This window comes from Nesoenas mayeri, assembly GCF_963082525.1.
Source record: "Nesoenas mayeri genome assembly, chromosome: 1".
NCBI lineage: Eukaryota > Metazoa > Chordata > Aves > Columbiformes > Columbidae > Nesoenas > Nesoenas mayeri.
The window spans coordinates 181,544,000-181,558,880 of NC_137541.1; the positions used below are offsets into that span (position 1 = coordinate 181,544,000).

The 14,881-nt window shown below is 41.1% G+C and overlaps 1 protein-coding gene across 1 annotated transcript in view; it reads right to left on the minus strand.

Annotated features, from left to right (window-relative positions):
- Window positions 1-14,881, minus strand: part of ENOX1 (ecto-NOX disulfide-thiol exchanger 1) — a gene marked incomplete at its 3' end in the record, with an annotated part of 139,593 nt that overhangs the window by 91,802 nt on the left and 32,910 nt on the right. Inside the window, exons 2-4 of the mRNA XM_080363364.1 lie at window positions 14,391-14,564; window positions 11,737-11,943; window positions 3,897-4,130 (exon numbers count right to left, since the gene is read on the minus strand). Of these exons, the coding sequence (XP_080219490.1) occupies window positions 3,897-4,130; window positions 11,737-11,943; window positions 14,391-14,564 (615 nt within the window). The remainder of the gene's footprint in view (window positions 1-3,896; window positions 4,131-11,736; window positions 11,944-14,390; window positions 14,565-14,881) is intronic.

Sequence of the window (14,881 nt, forward strand, 5' to 3'; positions counted from 1 at the left end):
GCTTGTCTCTGAGCTATAGGCTCAAATCCATGAGACCTACACCAAGATACTGGCAATATGTCACTGCCACAGAGTGTAAAGCAGCAATAACAAAGCACAATAGCTGAACAGGGAGAGGAACAACATCACAGCACATGGAGAAAATAAAGTGAATACTCTCTTGGCTAAGAAAAAAAAAGTCCAGAAAAAAAATGTCTACACAGCCAACAGGGAAAAAAGACATGAAGGATTTCATTTGCAGGACCCCAAAGATCTTAATGGAGGAAAAAAGGATAGGGAGAAGGAGAAGGAGGAGGACAGGGAGAAGGAGAAGGAGAAGGAGAAGGAGAAGGCTTTCAGGCATTGGAACAGGCTGCCCAGGGAAGTGGTGGAATCACCATCCCTGGAGATGTTTAAAAGACATTTAGACAAGGTTCTTAGGGACATGGTTTATTGCTGGAGTTAGGCTATGTTTGGAGTCGATGATCCTGAGGGTGTCTTCCAACTGAAATGATTCTGTGATTCTACGAGAATGAGAAGGAGAAAGAAACAGAAAAGGAAAAGATACCCATAAACGAGCACCTGTCTGCCACAATCTAAATTAGAAAGTGGTGAAAAATTACACTGGTCCGCAGTTTCCCCTATTTCTGCAATAACCAAGTGTTCAGATCACGTTCTTTGCAGATATGAAGGTATTTGGGATAGTCCACAGAGAGCGGGGAATGGAGAGCAAGTCATCAACCCTCATTTTTTTGCAGGTATGCAAGGCCTCATATGCAGTGAGTTCCCAACCCCAGTCACCAGGCAGTGCATTTTGAGAAACACCTTCTTTTTTTCTATAATGCTCTATACCCGTAGAGACTATCTGGCTGAAATTTTATAATGGACTTTCGTGTCCAACTGGCACAAGAGATCCTCTGTGCTCTCTCACCTACTCTTCTCTACAGCAGCTACTGCTGTACCAGGTGACTTCAGCACATGAGAGGACAAGGAATATGTCGACAACACTGAGGTGAGACTTTCCAGCTAAGTCTGGTACACAAAACCAATGATTTCTTTAACTCTTATGCTGCAGTTTGCACAAGGTGAAAAAAGATATTGCCACCTCTGTTATAGACTCAATAAATATCTAGACCACAACAGGGGATTGGCTCATGAACCTAGTTCATCTCTGCTCACCGTCAGGTTTCCTTGCTGTCAGGAATTTCCAAGGTTATCTTAACAATAAAAGTTGCTTGGATTCAGACCAAGTTGTCTACATCTGTGATTGCAAAGCAGTATCTTGGGATGACAGATGTTTAGCTATTTTGGCTTGCTTTTCAGCTAGTGTTGCTCAGTGAACTTTTGGAGGCACTGCAGGAGCTGAAACCTGCTTGTTGGGCACCTGCAACTCTGTCTCATGGGCTGGCAACAGAGCTCAGGAGTGTCCTTAAGTGGGTACCATGGGGAGGTCATAACTTTCCTTAAGAAAATGACTGCAAAGCATATGCTCAAAACCCAGTCTTTCAAGGCAAATCATGCCAACAGCAGACACATTTTGATCCTTCTTTTCTTTAGGATGAAATGTCCAGGCAACACAAATCTGGGGATATCCAGAGGTCTGAGATTTTGACACAAAGTTTTTCTATCTATCTATCTATCTATCTATCTATCTATCTATCTATCTATCTATCTGCCTGCCTACCTCCCTCCCTCCCTCCCTCCCTCCCTCTACAGATGTGTGTGTGCATGTGTGTGTACATATATGTAACTTCTGTTAGCTTCACTGAAGTCCACATTTAAATTGTCAAGGTACGGTGGGATAAACGGCCCTTTGCCAGAGTTAAAGAAGTTTCTTTAGTGTTGTTTTACTTCCTTTTTTAGGAAGACACAAAGGGCTCATATGGTGAATCCATGTTGTCCATGAGGAGCCCTAATATTCCATCACACTGCCTTATAGATACTGGCTACGATGCTATAGGAAAAGTAAAGTAGACCAGTGTAATGCCTGAACCACACCTCAGCTTTCTAGACTACCTAATACAGGAGATAACTCATGAACAGTGAGAATAAATGTGGCTTTGCATTCTCCATCTGGAACAATCTATACAGATCCAGGGCTGGTGCCATTAATCTCGCTACAAGGAAATGGTTAATCAGCAAAGTTTTAAAAACTGAAATATGTTCTTTTGCTGGATTTTAGTGATTTTTTTAACCAATAAAAAATAAAATTACCATTTTGGTTTCTTAATTTCTTATATTTAATTCTGTATGTTTCTAAATTTTTTTTTTATTTATTTACAGAGAAACCATCATGTACATGGTGTTGGTCTACATCGTGCTCAAAATATTTCTATATTAAACTTGTGCTTATATGCCAAGCACTGGTCAAATGTCCCTCAGAATAACTAAAGATCTAAATGTTTGGAATAAGTCTTGATTAAGTATGGAAAGTTCCCAGAATGAAAAGAAAACCCCTGCTAACATAGATTTCTTAAACATCTTGCAAAAACCCACATTCAGTTGCTCCAAGCAATGGCTAGCCATACGGAAGAAATTGTCCAGACTTCTCACATTGTCTGGCTTAGTTCAGGAAACCTCTAGGCCTTACTACATAAAGAAAAACTTCCTTATAAAAGATCAACTCCTAAAATATTCAATTCAAAACAGATTCTGGGAACAGATGGCTCTAAAACTCTGTATTGTATTGTATAACCTCTAGAGAAGCTGGACTGGAAGCTAGGTAAGAATTAAATATTCTTATAGTTAGTCCTCTTTCCTCCTTTTTTCCTGGTGTTCAATCTATCTGGGTTATTTTACACATTTCCCAGTTACTTAATGAGTTATTTACCGGAGGACTGTATGTGGTGATAATATCAGTCCACAAAAACAGCGAGAGAGCGACATAGCAGTAACAACTAACGGTGAGCAATGCAGTACTCAGAGAGACAGTAGGGTGCATCTCTGCTCCATGCTCCAAGGATGCAACACTTTGCACTGTCCTTCTCCGGCTTCCCAAACATGTTTCATAGTTAGAACAGAGGCTGTTGTGTTGACAGCTAGATAGCCTAAGTCTAATCTGGATGATTCTGAAACAGTGGCAAGAATCACAGTTTCTTGTGACCTGGCACACAGTAAAAAAACATGCTTGGCCACCACGTGGGGAAAGAATGCCAAACACAATTGCTAAACACTTTGTGGCAATAAATACAACTCTAAGGGGTATGAAAAGTTGCTTGTTTGATTATTTTTAAAAAAATATTTAACATGAATAATTTTATTTCTTTGCTTCTCACTTCCTACGTTAACTATTAAAGATGGGAATCTTCTAGCTGCACCATTGAAAAACATGAACTCGTTAAGCATGCCTAGAAAAAAAAATAAGCAAGCAAGCAAACACATACCATAATACATCATCTTGCACAAGTTATTCTAACCTTGAAGGGGGTATAAAAGAATGGGTGGTGCATGTCAGAGATGAGGTGTAGCACTGCATCGGAGGGGCACATTGAAATGTAGTTCATGAGAGCAATTTAAATGCTAGGGATTGGGACAGTCGCATGTATGTCATGTAGTCAAGGAATAAAGACTTTTTAAGAATCGGGCCTTTAATATGAAGGATGCTTTTAATAGGTTGTCTTATTATGAGAGTGTTTCTAAGGTAGATGATGACAGAAAACGAGTAGAAAAAAACCCACTGAAGTATTCTGAAGGTTGCGTTTTAGCTGTTAAAGCACAGGTGGATGGACAGACGTTATACATTTCTAGCAGCTGGGTGAGTATCATTGCCATTGGCATAGAAATGGCAGAGGAATGGGGGAAAGCTAACAGGGCAAGTGATGAAATACATTGGAGGGAAATCCACTCCCCTGCTCTGATTTCTGGATGGCTCCTGCTTTTAAGGAATAATACACTGAAAAGCATCAAATGCTGCTTACCTTTCAATTTTTCAGCCAACAAAGCAGCTTCGTGTTCAGAATAATGCATTATTGCCGGAGGAGAAGGAGGGCGCAGTCTGTCTTCTTCCATTTTGCGTCTGTGGCGTTCTTCTCTGGCCAGCATTCTTTGTTTACATTCCCATTCATAAAAGTCATCTCTTGCCTGAGCAAAATCAACATGAAGGCGACCTGAATCCTTTTTGTCTGTGCTAGATCCTAATCTCATGCGGTAACCTGTAACCAACAAGCAGAATTAACTGTTGCAGAACTTCTTTGCTTATTTTTTTTTTCCTTACCACCCCCCCAAATACAGTTAAGTAAAAATATACACTAACAGATTCCCACATATCTACCCAGTATCTATCAATTGTTGTGCTTTCACAGAAAAATAAATATCCATCCACCCATTTTTCCTCACAATCTTCTGCATCACCTGCCAACACAGTAGATGAGCTGAAAAAGTTGACCCAAATGAACAGAATTTACATGCCTGTTTAGCAGTCCTTCAAAATGTGTAATTTCTCCACCTGATACTCCCAAGCTTAATAAATGCAAATGCCAGCTAAACAAAAAACAATTACTAGAAAAGGACCTCTTTTGATCTGAATGTAAAGTCCGCCTTCCTCTAATCCTGTTGAGTTCATGTGCAGTTTAGTGGTTTTCTCCATCCTACCAAAGGAATTGGAAGTATGGAGAAAGGCTGAATTTTATAAAAATCATGACCAAAGACAGATTAGAAAATTGTGCTACATAAATTCCTGGGGCACAAAGAGGGTGGTGGCATTGATGCTAGATCTCAAATTTTAAGGCTTTACAGTTGCAAACACTACTTCCCAGTTCCCTATTGGAAATATTCTGGTAACAAATATAAACCACCTACAAATGAATTAAGTTCAGCGTTCTTTAAAGTAATCTTAAAAGTGTGGATGGATGTATTAGACATTTGTAAGACCTCTTTCAGATCAAATAATGAAACCTGTTGTGACTCATCTTTAGAGATGTTCTACATATTCATAATTGAGTCAATGCATGGCTAGCTAAAGCTAGAAGACTGCAAAGGCTTTGTCAGGGCTACACAGCAGTACAACATGGCCCTGCTCTGAACTAAAACCCCTGACTCCTGTTAGAGGACAAACAAATCCTGCCAAAGCTATAAAAGGAGCTTTTTGTGACCATAATGTGGAAAAACATACACTGGGCACTTATCTTTTCCAAGTTTTATTTCCAAGGCCAAAGATGCTTGCAGAGCAGTTTCTCTAACTTTTAAAATGCTGATTCAGAGAAAGTGTGAGAAAACACTATGCAGAAAGCTGCAAACAGAGCCCTCAGATACAGGTAAAATTAACCACCCTGCACAGGACTAGCTCTAATTTCTGGGTGCCAATCCGCTGCTGTTGCCTCAGAAGCAGAGCAGCCCAGCAGAGATTTCTAAAATCATGGAATGCTGCAGAGATGAACCCTATGCTGAGCTGGCATATAGAAGGCTCTTCAGAAACACACACTGCTGCAACCACTGCATAAGAACTCCAGGGGCAGGAAACTTCTGTTTGAAGTGGCAGGAAAAATGGTGTTTGCCTGTTTTAATAGCAAGTCAAGAGAACCTACCTTTCAGTTTTGTGGTTTGCCTGTGGTTTGAAGAGCTTCAATACCTCGTCACCACAGTTAAAATTCAGTTTTGAACTCTCTCCAGGGACAGCGAAGCTAAACTTGTGTAGTCAATTAGGACCATCTTTGCAAAAAAGCATATCTGGGTATGATCTGTTTGTTTTACTGCTGTAGAAACATCCTGCTGTATGAATACAAGGGACTGTCTGTACTACAGCACATATAAGACAATAGCTTCAAAGACATTAAATATCCACGTGTAGTGGCTCTTCCAAAAAATAAACAATCCAGGTTCATTTTGATTTGACATTTTCCTTTCAGAGTTCTTGTGGAGTTCAGCTAAGTAGCCTGTCAGTAAGGAAGTGGTACAACTTTCATTTCCCAGCGAGGACTCCAAACCCAGAAGAAAACTCAAGCTAACCATTTATGAGGTCCTTCAAAGCCAGAAGGTATCAAAAATCTCCATGAAACTTACCAAACCTGGTCTCCAAGGTTCACAAGCTTGGGGTAAAATAGGACTGAGTATTACAGGAAAGGAAAAAAAGGGGATTGTTTATTTTAAAGCCCCTCTATTTTGCTCTGCTTCCCCTTGTACAGGGGATGAAACACAACTTTTTCCCCCTGAAAGCTATTTGTAGTCATATACTTAGCTCTAGTCACAAGGCGTTGAAGGGAAGAATTGCAGATACACTATATTCAGTGAGACACAGCAGAAAAAGAGTGTGAGTGACCTTTCAGAGCTGGGCCCTGAACTAATGAGGGGGTAATTATGTGGTTTTATCCACAGAGGTGTAGGCATGAAGGGGCCAGCCAAAAGGGGTCAACTACCCTGATAACCGTGACAAATGTTAGCCCCCTCCCAGCTCGACTCGCCAGCTATGTTCCTCAAATAGTGATTGCTCTGTGTCAAAATGCCATTATCAGCAATGTGAAAGGACACTGTCAAGGTGCCAGGTCTCATGAACCTAAAATTAGATCTCCCAGCTGGGCTGTACTTTCCAGGAAGACACAGTTTCTCTTCCTCTCCCCCATCTTTCACCTCCATTGATGACCACGTTGGGCACGGACAGACCGAGTAATGCAGCACTGCAGGATGCAAGGCTCTCATGGACCTCAAAGCCACATTTAATCTGAATAAAGAACAGGTTGCATGTGCACTGGCAAAGCTGAGTTTTACTAAAATGGCCCTCATTTGAAGTAAATGGGGACAATGGAAAAAAAAAATAGAATAAATTGCAGTCCAAAACCCAGAACCCTTCGTAGCACTGGACAAATCATAGAACCATAGAATGCCCTGAGTTGGAAGGGACCCACAAGGATCATCAAGTCCAGCTCCTGTGCCTGCAACATGTGTCTGAGGGCATTGTCCAGTCTCTTCTTGAACACTGTCAGGCTTGGTGCCGTGACACCTCCCTGGGGAGCCTGTTCCAGTGCTCCACCACCCTCTGGGGAAGAACCTTTTTCTAATGTCCAACCTGAATCTTCTCCGGCACATCTTCCTGCCATTCCCTCAGGTTCTGTCGTTGGTCATTAAAGAGAAGAGATCAGCACCTGCCCCTCCTCCTCCCCTTGTGAGGAAGCTGTAGACTGTGATGAAGTCTCCTCTTAGCCTCCTCTTCTCCAGGTTGACCAAACCAAGTGACTTTAGCCACTCCTCACACAGCTTCCTCTCTAAACCCTTCACCAACTTTGTGGTTCCCTTTAGGTAAACAGTTTAAGTGTCTCTGAACTAACAGATTTTTGAAATTGCCCATGAATCACACTGAAAATATCTCACTTCTTGTTTAATTACTAAGACTGAAAGTGACCAGCCAGCCAGGAGGTTTCCACCAGCACGGAAACCTAGAATAACCTGGGCTGGAAAGACCTTTCATGTCACCTAGTCCAACCCCCTCTTAGAGCAGGGCCTACTTCAAAGTCAGATCAGATTGCTCAGGGCATCTTTCTCCTAACAAAAAAAGCAAACATCCCTGTCATGGCCTCTTGCACCCTCCTAAATCAGGCTTTGCAGACACTACAGGACCAATGGCCTGGCCAGTGAAGAACAGACTCTGTGATGGGTTAATAGCCAGCAAGATGCTGTGTAGCAAGGGGAGCACAACTGGCAGGTTCTATTTCATATGTGGGATCCGCAGGCAACCATTTGGGTTGGCAACTCTGAGCTGCAGGGTCACTCGGAGGATAGGTCTTTTCCAGTACCCAGTCTCCTTATTGATGTTCAAGGGTATTTAAATGTATGAGAGAACCACCTGCCATTGCCTCCCCTTCACGCATGGGCAATGAATTGCCCTCACAGAGCCCTTTCCCCATCTCTTTGCTCAGGACTGCAGCTAGCACTGACTGCCTGCCAGCCTTGTCATTTTTAATTTCAGTTTTGTATACAATGGCAGAGGAAAAGACTTTGGGAACTCGCCAAGATCCTCACTTTAAAGGAACAGCAATAGGAAAAATTAATGAGGGTGCTAAATAAAAATCAAACACAGTATTTCCATATCACAGGTCTAGTCAAAATTCCATGGCTTGACTTACCTTTGAATGTTGCTATATTGGGGACTGGCCAATAGTTGATCTCAGAGTGTTGATGATGATTATCGAGAACATAAAGAAAACCAGTGCATGGTACTAAATGGAAACTCACAGGGGAAAATATCAGCACAGGAAAAATGCATACAAAGGCTTTTGGAGTATAAAGAGGTCTATCTCAAGCCACCTGTTTGTCTCATATTTCCAAGTTTAGGGTCATCAGTATTTGCAGGAGCTACTGAATTGTCAGCTACGAGAGTAAAGTACATACAGTTTGGAGAAAGGACTTTCTCATGGGCTTGTATGTTGATTTTAGAAAGTCTTTTTCTCAGGAGATCAATATGTAACTTTCAGGGCTAAACGAAAACTGCCCTTCCTCAAGTCATCTTTCTTATCATAGTCTTCTACCCATCTCTACCCAGTCTCCTTTTCATACATGTTTATTTGGGAATAGAAAAGAAAAAAAAACCTCAGTGATTAAACTACTTGCTGGGTTTGTAATCACTTGCACTATTCTGATGATAAGCATGGGATAAATACAAAGTTTGATGAGATTAGATGGGGTAGACAGATAAAACTGATTAGGTAGACAAATTTATCATTATATTGCAGATATCAAAGGCATAACTTTTCTGTAATATAACATGCACACTGTATTGACCACAAATTCCGTTGGTACATCTCTTTTGTCTCTAATGAGGAAAAGAAAATAAATTAATAATATCCTTTATCCCCACCATTTTAGAACACATTGTGTTTGCGAATGGAATCAAGACTGGTCAAAAAGTGCCAATATTTCAGCACAAATAAAACGTGACCCTGCCTAGTGTCAGACCTCCTTACCCTGTGGTGGTGGGGGACAGTCAGCGCTCCCTCTTCCACCTGCAGATTCCAGTGCTGGTGGTAAAAAGAAGTGAAACTTGGCTGCAGTGTGCCCCTGTTTTTCTTCCTCCTCCTCCCTAACAGCTCTCCTGTTTGTTTGTTTGTTTGTTTTTACTTTTTCCCGCTGTGGTCAGAGACACTAATTACAACGCTTTAAAAGACAGAAAAGGTGTGGAGGAAAAGATGGCAGACGGTAAGAGGAAGCATAGACAGCCGTGCGACTGTGAGGAAATGGAAGAAGTAAAGACGCACCAGGAGCTTTGAAATAAACTGGCAGAAAATTCAGGATGAGGAAGGGAATCTGCCACCTCCATCTCTACTTGTTTCCCTATCCTGAATGAACACTCTGGTGCTTTATGAACGAAGGCACATGGCAGCACAGAGAATTTCTGACTTCTAATCATCAAATCTGCTTGTCCAGGATTTAAGGCATATAAAATTAAAATAAAACTTGTCTTGGAGTGAAGAAAAGGGTGCAGTCAACTGCTGAGAAATGGGAAAATGAGCTAGAGGCACACTGGCTCTGGCCCAGGGTGACAGACTGTATGTTTCTGAGCTTCTCTTTGCTCTTCTTGCCACTGTTTTGTTCATCATACACAGTAATACCAGCTCTGACTGAATTCAATGTGCCCCTCCTCTGCTCCATTACTTGTAGAGGTGGGCCCCTTAGACAGAAGTTGGAAGCTGGGGAATGTGTGGCTGCTTCCTACTACTACGATGCCTGTAATCTGTCCCAATGAACTACAGCATTATGGAAGTAATAAGTGAATAAAGAAATAGATGAAAAGGATGGAAACTGGAAAGAGAGGATGAGGACAGAAGAAGAAATGAAGTGAAAATTAACAAAAAAACCCCAACAAAAAACAAAAAAGAAAAAACTAAAAAACCAGCATGGAATGAAGATATGGAAGAAACCTGAAAATACAGCAATATTTCAAAGCCATCTTTGTATAGACCTCATAAAACTCATAATTTTCTGTAGCTCTTCAAACAGATAGTTAAAGCAAGCAGCCAAGTCAGAAAATACACCCCACAAACCCAAACACAAAACCATTTGTGAAACAAAAGAGCTAGTTTTTTCCTGACCACATATTTCAAAAGATCAGATATTTCTTTCTTTCTTTTTCTTTTCCTTCCTTCTTCCTTTCCTTTCCTCCTTTCCTTTCCTTTCCTTTCCTTTCCTTTCCTTTCCTTTCCTTTCCTTTCCTTTCCTTTCCTTTCCTTTCCTTTCCTTTCCTTTCCTTTCCTTCCCTTCCCTTCCCTTCCCTTCCCTTCCCTTCCCTTCCCTTCCCTTCCCTTCCCTTCCCTCTCCTCTCCTCTCCTCTCCTCTCCTCTCCTCTCCTCTCCTCTCCTCTCCTTTTTCCTTTCCTTTCCTTTCCTTTCCTTTCCTTTCCTTTCCTTTCCTTTCCTTTCCTTTCCTTTCCTTTCCTTTCCTTTCCTTTCCTTTCCTTTCCTTTCCTTTCCTTTCCTTTCCTTTCCTTTCCTTTCCTTTCTCCTTTCCTTTCCTTTCCTTTCCTTTCCTTTCCTTTCCTTTCCTTTCCTTTCCTTTCCTTTCCTTTCCTTTCCTTTCCTTTCCTTTCCTTTCCTTTCCTTTCCTTTCCTTTCCTTTCCTTTCCTTTCCTTTCCTTTCCTTTCCTTTCCTCTCCTCTCCTCTCCTCTCCTCTCCTCTCCTCTCCTCTCCTTTCTCCTTTCCTTTCTCCTTTCCTTTCTCCTTTCCTTTCTCCTTTCCTTTCTCCTTTCCTTTCCTTTCTCCTTTCCTTTCCTTCTGCAATTTGAGAGGCCACTTGTTTCTACCTATGTGAGCTTCCCATAGATACCTACAGGACATTGAGGTTATGTCCTTACTGCTAAAGAGAAGATGACCAGGGTGGGGGCTCAAACAAGGTATATCTAACTATTAGCTGCCTCCCAGGCTCCATGTTTGATGGACCCAGTGGGTCCCTTCAAGGTCACCCTACACAGGGTGGGTGGCTGTAAGCGAGTCTGTGTCAGCTTGTCTTGGCCAAAGAGCAGTCACTGGCCCTTCTTTATTTAATAATACCTTCCATGTGGGGCAAAACAACACTTGTGAGTCTCCCTAGGAGACAGGATCCAGCTCAGAAAGGTGAAGAAGAGCTCAGTTAGGAAGGCAATCCTCATGTGAAGGAGCCTGTAAACTTAAGAGGGCACAGACAGTTGCTGAAGCCTGATATGTGAAAGCAGGATTGGTTTTCCTCTTTTTTCTTCTTTCTTTTTTTCCCTGTAAGTTAGAGTCTTATTATTATTGTCATTATTATTTTGTTTCTTTGTTGGAAAATAGAAGAGATTCTGAAATTTTACACCTGAGTTTCTGTGGCCCTCATTGTCCTGGGAGGCAACAGACGTAGCCTACAGATGGGGCTCGGAATCCAACCCATGCGGTAACTGAATATGTGTACTCATAAAGGCAGACTTTATTCAGGCTGCACTGCAAATCTATAAAAATATGCCAATGAAATTGCCAGCCTATCAGAGAAATTGGCACTGGAAAACAGCAGCGTTCCTGGCCTAGTGCCCTTCTCTTTCTACAACCTGTGAGCAAAACTATATAAACCTGTGTAAATCAAAAATAAGACTGTTCTGTAGTGAATTTTAGGATCTGTTGCAAACTGCTCCAGGGTAAGCAACACACAAAACCACGCACAAGTCTTGGCAGACACAGAGAAATACAGAGTTGCCCCTTGCCACTCCAAGCTACAGCCCCTGAGCTCAAGAAAGACTTGCTGAGATAAAAGCTAAGAAAATAAGCAAACATTAGCATCACAAAATACAAATGAGAAGCAAGGAAAATCCATTAAAGAATGTGAAGTACCAGAAAGGTAAATGGCTTTATCAACCATGAACTCCTCTGCAAAACGAATGTGACAAAAATTCTTCTTGCTTTTCCGAATTGCTGTTATATCTCCACACTGCTCAAAGACTTCCTGAATAATTTCCTCCGTTGCATTTTCTGGTAATCCTCCAACAAACACTGTTTTACACCCAGGAGGTCTTTCTCTTGTCGAAGGTGGTGGAAGATCTAAGTCAAAACAGAAATCACATTGGAATACAAAATTTGTCTTTTGATCCATTGCCTCTATTCATTTCCCTAATCAGTTCTGGGCAGCAACAGTTATTTGACATAGTATGGAGGTGGGAGAAAAGGAGAAGCAAAATAATTGAACATTGCAGAGATTGTCCAAAATTGATTACTTGAATCTAAACCTTTTCAAGTTTTAGGTGGCATTTTAGGGATTAATTCCTGCCACAGTGGGTTGTTTTCCAGGACAAATGGTAAAGTCTAAAAGGTTCTTTCTTTTTGCTACACCAAAAATTAGAAAATATTCTGTTTCAAAGCAAGGGAGCTTCTGCAACTGATTTGACCCTGGCCACAGATCTCAAGCACTGAATTTAATAATCTCTGGCTCATACCCATCACTCGCCACACTCGCCAAGTGTGTGGGCCCTCTACAAGCCAGCCCATGCTGCGTACACCCCAGGTGCTTGGGCTGGATGGACACCTTTCCCTGGTCTTAGCATAATTTCATTTCTGTCTCAGAGTACAAGAGCACAGCAAACAGAAAAACAAAGTGGGAAACACAATGAAGTGACAGCATGATGAAAATCCTCTACCGGTTATCTGTTTTGTCTTGTTGCCAGATAATGGAGCAGATGCCAACAGGAGGGAAGGATAACCTCGCTGTTTACAAGTGCTCATGAAATGGAGTGGCTAGAAATGTTATTTTAATATATATATGCATATAATATATACACACTTAAATCATGAAAACTATTAAATTTTTGAAGGCTGTATAAAAATATACTCTGTCATAACACTTCACCTTGTTTATATGTAGATTACTAGAGCATTCCTCTAACAGTAGTTATCTAAGAAGGAATCTGATTCATGTAACAGTTTTTTTGGCCCTTTAACACAATAAATGGAGTTATGACCTTAAGATATACATATATATACATATTCACACACACAGCCAGTGTGAATAAACCATGATCTGGGTATGCGGCAAATCCAGAGCACTAGACTTTTTCCTTAATTTTCTCTTCTGTCATCAGAGTGATAGTGAAAGCCACTGATCTGAGGGCTCTGAAACTAAACTCCTGGGGCTAACAAACACTAAATCAGGGTTAGTGCCTGAGCTGGTGGCTCAGAGGGAAGAGTCTTTCATTTGCACAACGTCCCAGAAGGGGCAGAAGGAAGTCTGGTCCCTGATCTAAAACAGGAGAAGGAACTAATCTGCCATGCTGCCCCCCAAAATATGTCAAGAGGGGGGACATAGTCCCTCTTTCATTCCATCTCCCCCAAGAAGGGATCAGATTCAGTCAACATTTTTGTGCAAGTTTCTGTGTTCAGTGACATGAGCCCAGACTGGTCCCATCTAACTGCAGGCATCTTAAGGTGTCCTGGTTTTGTTAAAAATCAGGTTCTCTTTTAGCAAATTTGCCTGCCCGCTAAAGCTTTCTTATTAGCTGCATTTTCATGAAAACCAGATACATTTTTCAGTAGACACAGCAATGGTATGCAAGGTTAGTCATAAGGATGGATATACATCCCGCAAGAGGGACAATGAGAAACAGGTGACCAAAAACTGACCAACTAAGTATTACATCCCATTCACATGATACTTCATATAAAAGTGAGAGATGACAAGGATCTTGTCCCTTTTTCCTTATGGCTGACATTAGGAGAGGACCTTGCGAGTTGTCCCTGTCAACTGAGGCCTAGTGACAGACTGAATCCCGTTCCGGTTGGCTGCAGAGTCCAGTCCAGGACTTCAGGTGCCGGCCCTTCATCTGCTGGAGTAGTCGCTGGGACTTTCAAGATTGGTTTTGTATATTTTATATTGTTTTCTCTATTTTTAATAGTAGCATTAGTAAAAAAATTTTAATTTTTCCAACTCTCTTCTCTCTGTCCTTCTTCCCCTCTCGATCGCCTGTCCTTAGTGGGAAGGGGAGAGAGGGAGGGGCTGAAGAGGGAAGGGAGGAGAGAGGAGGTTAACAATACATCTGCCACGGTTGTATTGTCACCCTGCAATCAAACCTCAACAGAAGGGGAGCACAGAGATAATCAGCACCATATAAGCATTATATTTTGTAGCATTCTAATCTAAAGGAAAGACGGATTTCTACTATGAGAAGTGTAGATCTTCAGGCTCTGTTAGCTTTGTTTAAATAATTATTTTTCTTTTTTTTGTACAAGTTGTGTAGGTTGTTTTATATGACCTTACAGAGATCAATAAACATGCTCTGATATACCATGTTTTACACACAGAATAGACCTTAGGAGGAAACAACATAGAATCATAGAATCATAGAATCATTTAGGTTGGAAAAGATCTATAAAATCATCAGGTCCAACTGTTAACCTACTTGCCTACACTTTGCTCAAAAAACTTGATTTTTATTAGATAAAAAATATTTAATCCAGTGTATTTAGGAAAATAACATTTTTTCATCAGATTCACTTACTTGGGTTTGGAGGGAAGAGCGTGCAGCTTTTGCAGTGAATTATTTCTTTGACTACAGGCACATCTGTTGGTGGTGGTGGCGGCACTAACCCCATGCCTGGTATCATTGGGTTAATCGGAGTGATTCCAGTCATCATGCTAAGGCTTGGATCAAAGCCTGGTACACAGATTGAATCTGTAAACATATAACATAAAATTCTGTCTTATAAATCTTGAAACTACTTGTTACTATTTTCTTCCACAGACAGTTTTGCTTTAGGCTTTTTTCTACAATCATCACTGTTAAGAAAAGAAGGAAAAAGAAAAAATGAGAATGGAAAAAAGGCAGAGCAATAGGGAGGGAGGGGGAGGTGAATTTTCAGTGAAAAAAAAAAATCTATGCATAAAGAAGAGAATGTTACATAATTTAAAATATTAACATGACTGAGTAAAACATAGGACATTAAAGTGTAAAATCATGCACTGTGAATATCCATTATTATCTGGAATGCA